Source organism: Varanus komodoensis, unplaced genomic scaffold (assembly GCF_004798865.1).
Source record: "Varanus komodoensis strain SLA01 unplaced genomic scaffold, ASM479886v1 scaffold7_3, whole genome shotgun sequence".
NCBI classification, from domain to species: domain Eukaryota; kingdom Metazoa; phylum Chordata; class Lepidosauria; order Squamata; family Varanidae; genus Varanus; species Varanus komodoensis.
This window is the reverse complement of record NW_025336480.1, coordinates 19,652,334-19,658,503: the sequence shown is the minus strand read 5'-3', so window position 1 is coordinate 19,658,503 and position 6,170 is coordinate 19,652,334. Positions and strand designations below refer to the sequence as shown.

General features: G+C 44.4%; 1 protein-coding gene across 7 annotated transcripts in view; it reads left to right on the top strand.

Annotated features, from left to right (window-relative positions):
- LOC123035809 (WD repeat containing planar cell polarity effector) overlaps window positions 1–6,170 on the top strand; it is a 234,238-nt gene that overhangs the window by 86,082 nt on the left and 141,986 nt on the right. For all 7 annotated transcript variants that reach the window (XM_044454420.1, XM_044454416.1, XM_044454417.1 and 4 more), the window contains one exon: window positions 3,067–3,200. In XM_044454420.1, the coding sequence (XP_044310355.1) occupies window positions 3,067–3,200 (134 nt within the window). The remainder of the gene's footprint in view (window positions 1–3,066; window positions 3,201–6,170) is intronic.

Genomic DNA, 6,170 nt, shown 5'->3' with positions numbered 1-6,170 from the left:
ATAATAATAATAATAATAATAATAATAATAATAATAATAATAATGCTGCTGCTGTTTAATATCTACATGAAACCGCTGGGAGAGGTCATTCGGAGGTTTAGGCTGAGGAGTCAGCAATATGCTGACAATACTCAGCTCTACCTCTCTTTTTCATCTAATCCAAGTTGAGGCTGTTTCTTTCCTGAGCTGGGGCCTGAGCTCGATGATGGGCTTGATGAGGGTCAATAAACTGAGGCTTAATCCTGGTAAGGTGGAGGTACTATTGGTAGCAGGGACCTCTGATAGGTTAGGAGGGTATTACTCTGTTCTGGATGGGGTCACACTTCCCTTAAAGGACAGGGTCCGCAGTCTGGGGGTGTTCCAAGACCCCAGTCTGTCCCTGGAATATCAAGTGGACTCAGTATCTAGGAGTGCCTTTTTCCAGCTGCGGTGGATTTTCCAGCTCCACTCCTACCTAGACAGTGGGAACTTGAAGATAGTTACCCAAAATCTTCCAAAATAGATTATCATAATGTGCTCTATGTGAGGCCCTTGGAAACTGTCCATCAGTTGCAATTGGTGCAGAATTGGGCTGCTTAGTTGGTAACTGGTACTTCCAGAGCAGTCCATATAACACCAGTTCTGAAAGAATATCACTGGCTACTAATTATGGGCCAGGGCCAATTCAGGGTGCTTGTCTTGACATATAAAGCCCTAAATGGCTTGGAGCCCAGCTATGTAAAGGACCGTCTGCACCCCTATGTACCTACCCACTTCCTTAGATCAGCTCAGGAGGCCCTTCTATGAGAACCACCCCTCAGGGAGATAAGAGGGGTGGCAACTAGGTGAAGGCCCTTTTTTGCTGCTGCTCTCTATCTTTGGAACTCCCTAGGGAAATTTGCCTGGCCCTGTCTTTATATTTTCCTTTTGGCTCCAGGTGAAGACATACCTTTTAAGGATTTTTTTTAACACTTAGCCTGAATGCTGTGGCCCTTTTTATATTGCTTGTGTAGATGTTTTAATTACAGAGTTTTAATTGATTTTAATGTGTTTCATTTTGTTAATATATTTTATGTATTGTAATACGCATAGGAAGGTCTCAGCAGTTATAGGTGTCCTACAAATATATGTATAAATAAAATAAGTCAAGAAGGGCAAGAATGCAGTGTGCCAAATTAGTCTTAAAGTGCCATTAGCTTTCAGCCTCAATTCACATGAGAATTTCCACCTCTGTCTTCCATGTAACCTTAGGCTACATATGACAGCTTTCCATAACCACAAAAAGAGAGGGAAAGGGAAAGATCACAGTGTGTTCTGCTGTTGGTCTTATGAAGGGCAGCTTTACTGATAGCAAAGTCAGAAAAAACTGTTAGTTCCGCATAACTAATGTAAAGGGGAACCACATATTTATAAGTAATATAGGTAGAAATGACAACATCTCAAGGTCTTTGTATAACTAATGCATACTGTAAACAAAGTTAGGTCAGAATGCTATAGTAGTATTTTTATTCCAACCGAAATGGAAAAGCACAAGCAGTTGAAGATAACACATAGTAATTTAATAGCTATTAATATGATTCACAGATGTAGAACATTTCTAGAAGAGTTTAATTGCTTTGAATGAGATTCAGAAAAGTAAATATGTCTAAAGTAGCAGCTTTTAATTACCTATTAGTTTCCTTTACAGTGTGCACTTTTGCATTTTGTCCTTAAATGCAATCCCCCTCACATGTTTTTCTACTAAAGGTATATTTTCTAATGGATAATTCTAAATATTAGTAGCTCAGTGGAATATTTGTGGAGAAGCTAAAATGAATAAACTGCTTTTCTTAGCAGTTCTAACTTTATAAATAAATAAAGCTTTTATTTTTTTTACTTCTGGCAGTACTTTCCAAATATTGAGAATTTCTAGACTTTTTTTAGACTGTTAATAGGTATAATTCAGTTCAAGAATGAAGGTAATATCCTATGCAAACAAATCTCCAGATGTATCTTTCCAATGGCTCACAGCTTCAGGAAACTTAATAGCAATGGTAACATCTGCCATCTCATCAGAACAGGGGTTTTATTTTTGTTGTTTTCTTTCTTTTTCATTTATGCTTGAATGCAGCTGAAACCTATACTTTCACTCAGCCAATGAAAGCACTCATTGAAGAAGGTGTCACTCCAAAATCTAAAATACAGTGGTACCTTGGCTCACGAACGCCTCAGTTCACAACCAAATCAGGTCGCGAACAGAAATTTTGGCAAAATTTTGCCTCAGGTCACGAACTCCGCATTGGGTGACAATCATGATCATGCCCATCTTCCCTGCATGATCATGCTTAGGTGGGGTGGGGAGAGATGGCCGCGCTCGCACTCACACCTGTCTTCCCTGCACAATCATGCTCGGGGGGAGGGGGAATGGCTGCGGTTGCACACGTGCAGGGAAGATGGGCGCAATCACAGTCGTGCTCGGGGGGAGATGGGCACGATTGTGCTTGCAGGGAGAGATAGCCGCGATCGCGCCCATCTTCCAAGCACAAACATGATTGCACTATTATCGTTTGGAGTCTGCCTCCAAACTATAACCTCTCCCCCACCTAGGTTAGTGTTCTTTACTGTACTGTACAGTACTTTGTTACTTTGTTGTTCTTTGTTACTTTGTTGTTCTTTGACACGTTTCAAATTTTTGTGATTAAAACAAAATTGTTACAGAATGGATTAACCTTATTTACATTGAACCTTATGGGGAAATTTGACTTGGGTCATGACCAGAGTCCTGGAACGGATTAAGTTCGTGAGCCGAAGTATGAAAAGCAAATCCATACAGGAGGAGAAACCAACATCATATTTCAGCAAGATATTTGTATATGATAATGTACTCAGCTTCACTTTGTTGCGATACTTCCCAAGCTTTATTTCCCATTTCCAAGAGCACCCTGATAAGATGAAAATAGGGTTAAATAGGTTTAGAGATTAAATAAGTTGAATTGTGGCCTACAACATTTGCTTTCTAACCCAGTGTTCTCAGTGGAGAGTTCAGTAATTTGTATTGTAGGTAGCAACAGCTATTCCAATGTTGACTATTTTTTCTTTGTTTTTCAGCTGTTCTCACAGATAGTTTCATGATCTTGTCATTTTCGGAGCAAAGCAAACTCTGTTTCATTCAGTTCACAAAGACGACAAGTTCACCTGATGTAAACAAAAAGCTTGAAAAACTCTCAGCCTTAGATTTTAAGGTATGCCTATCATTACAGCTTGCAAGTACCATAATTATGGGTGAATATATACCAAAAGTAGGTACTTAGGGATGACCTTAAGCTTCCAAATTCTGAGGATTTTGAGCATGCTATGCATGGCAGGAGGAAAACAAAACATCTAGATGGATGACTTTGTCTCTAGTTGCAGCACTGTAGACAGGGAGTGAAAAAGAGTGACTCCACCAGGATGTATAGTAAGTATCCTGACAGCACTCCAGCCTCCTTCCCTCCCTACCCCAAGGAACACCCTCTTTGCCTCTTCTTGAAGTTCATTCTTGTGATCTCGAAAAAGTAGGCAGCACAGTTGTTTCTGTATCATCTGTGAGGATGGAGAAACATGATCTGAGCAAAGAGCTCTTCTTCAGCCTTGGATATGGGACTTTTCCCCTCTCAGAATTGACTAGAAGGCCGTAGGATCATTCTGCCCATGTAGCTTACCTATCAATTTAGTAAAAGCTGATATGAAATTGGATTTCATGCAGATTGTTGAAACTATTGCAATACAATAGTATCATACGGAAGTTGCTACCCAATTATTATCAAATACAAGGTAAATTTAAGCAGGCTAGAGATGGATTAATTAGTGTGCTAAGAGGTCCAGAGCATAGAATGTCACCTAATGTCTAATTTGAAGTTATTTACAGCAATGTAGACATTTAAAATTAGGACAGGCTTACATGTGAAGCACATAATGGCTATTATCTTTGCATGGAGAAACATTTGGGAAGCCTAGACTAGTATTAAGAAGCCAGCTTTTCCTCCATACTTCATTCTGTACGTTTGCCTGCATGCTTGCAAAAGTGTGGTACTGATGTACTGTACAGATGTACCAAGCTTGAGGATATTTGTTAACATATTTTCTTTGTTATGTTCAGCTTGGAGAATTAATGTGTGTTTTCTGGTTAATATGTTCCAGAAATCATGAGTATTTCTGAGAGATTTTTAAAATCAGTTAAGCAGATACTGATACTTTATTTCATATTTGAACTGCCTTGAGTGCCAGTTTTTGGAGGAAAGGCAGGATAGCAAACAGTTTTTTAAATACCATATTTTTCGCTCTATAAGACGCACTTTTTTCCCCCTCAAAAGTAAGGGGAAATGTCTGTGCATCTTATAGAGCGAATGTGTGTGTGCCCGACGCCCAGGACACTGCTGGCCCGCCTGCACCACATGGCACCACTTGGCTGGCACACGCTCGACATGCGCTGCTCTGCCCCCGCCCCCCGGCACAGGTGAGAGCTGTGCCGCTCAGGGGGAGCGGTGCGGAGGAGGAGGAGCCGTGGCCTTTAACCCGCCGGCCACATGGAGACATGGACTGCTCATCCCCACCGCCCGGGAAGACCTGCCGCAGAGGAGGAGGAGCCGCGGGCTTTAACCCGCCGGCCGCACGGAGAGACGGACTGCTCACCTGCACTGCCCAGGAAGAACTGCCGCCGCCACCGCCGCGCCGCCCAGAAGACCACCACTGGCACGCTGCTGGCCCGGCTGCACCACATTGCACCACCTGGCCGGCACACGCTTGGCATGCCCTGCTCCGCCCCCCCCCCGGCGCAGGTGAGAGCTGTGCCGCTCAGGGGGAGCGGTGCGGAGGAGGAGGAGCCACAGGCTTTAACTTGCCAGCCGCACGGAGAGATGGACGGCTCAGGCCTTCCCACCGTCCGGGAAGACCTGCTGCCGCCACCGCGCCACCCGGAAGACTACCGCTGGCACGCTGCCGGCCCGGCTGCACCACACCTGGCCGGCATGCGCTCGGCGCGCCCCGCACTTCCCCCCTCCTCCGGCGCAGGTGAGAGCTGTTAATCACAGGTCGGTGTGTGTTTTCAAATGGCAACCCGTCTTTTAATGAAGCCCATGGGGAAGTGATGGGGAATGTGCCTGTGATTATCAGGAAGCTTTCCATGGATCCCTCCTCTAAAAACTAGGTGCGTCTTATGGTCAGGTGTGTCTTATAGAGCGAAAAATGCAGTAAATACATTTTAGTTCTGCTAATGAAATACTGAAAAAGGAAGGGAAAGATTTGCATATCAAGTACACAATGTATCAATTGCTAAAGTGCATGGTGCCTCAAAACTACCTGTAAAGGTAGCATCCTGTTATGCCCTTGTGCTCAGAGGAGTGACTGCTCATGCAAGGTTTCATGCTTCTCAAAATAATTGTTTCCTAAAAGCTATAGCGGGAGGGTTTTTCACACAGAGGGTCCAAGAGGCGACGAGGGGGGGAAACTTCCTTGACTTGGTCTTGACCAATAGAGAGGAACTGATAGATGAAGTACAGATTAGGGGAGCTCTGGATGTGAGTGATCACTCCATCCTTTGCTTTGAGATCAGGGGACTGAGGATGTGCAGCAGGTCGAGCACTAGAAGCTGGGACTTCAAGAGGGCCAACTTTGGCCAACTGAAGGCCAGACTGGGGAAAGTCTCCTGGGATAGGTTACAGGAAGGTAAGCGAGTTGAGGAGGGGTGGATGGCACTCAAAAGGGAGGTTTTGGAGGTGCAAGCCTTGACAATACCTCTAGATAGTAAGGTGGGGAGGCGGAGGAGAGCGCCGCCATGGATGCGAAAGGAGGTGGTTAGAGGGATTAGATGAAAGAGGAACCTCCGTAGGAAATGGGTACTGGGGCAAATAGACAAAAGGGTATACCGGGAGGAAGAGGCCCATTGTAGAAGGATTCTTCGCAAGGCTAAGGCTGATTACGAGCTGAGACTTGCCAAAAATATCAAGAGCAACAAAAAGGGCTTCTTTCAGCATGTAAATAGGAAGAGGAAGGGGAGACAAGTAGTGGGACCACTAAATAAGGAGGAATCCAGTGACTGATATGAGGGAACAGGCACAGATGCTAAATGACTATTAGATGAGGCTGGGGACTTAGGGGCACAGATTAGAGTCACCCCCCTTGAAGTCGAGGGGCTCCTCAGGGCCTGGTGCCTTTGTAATGTCCAATGCCCTGAG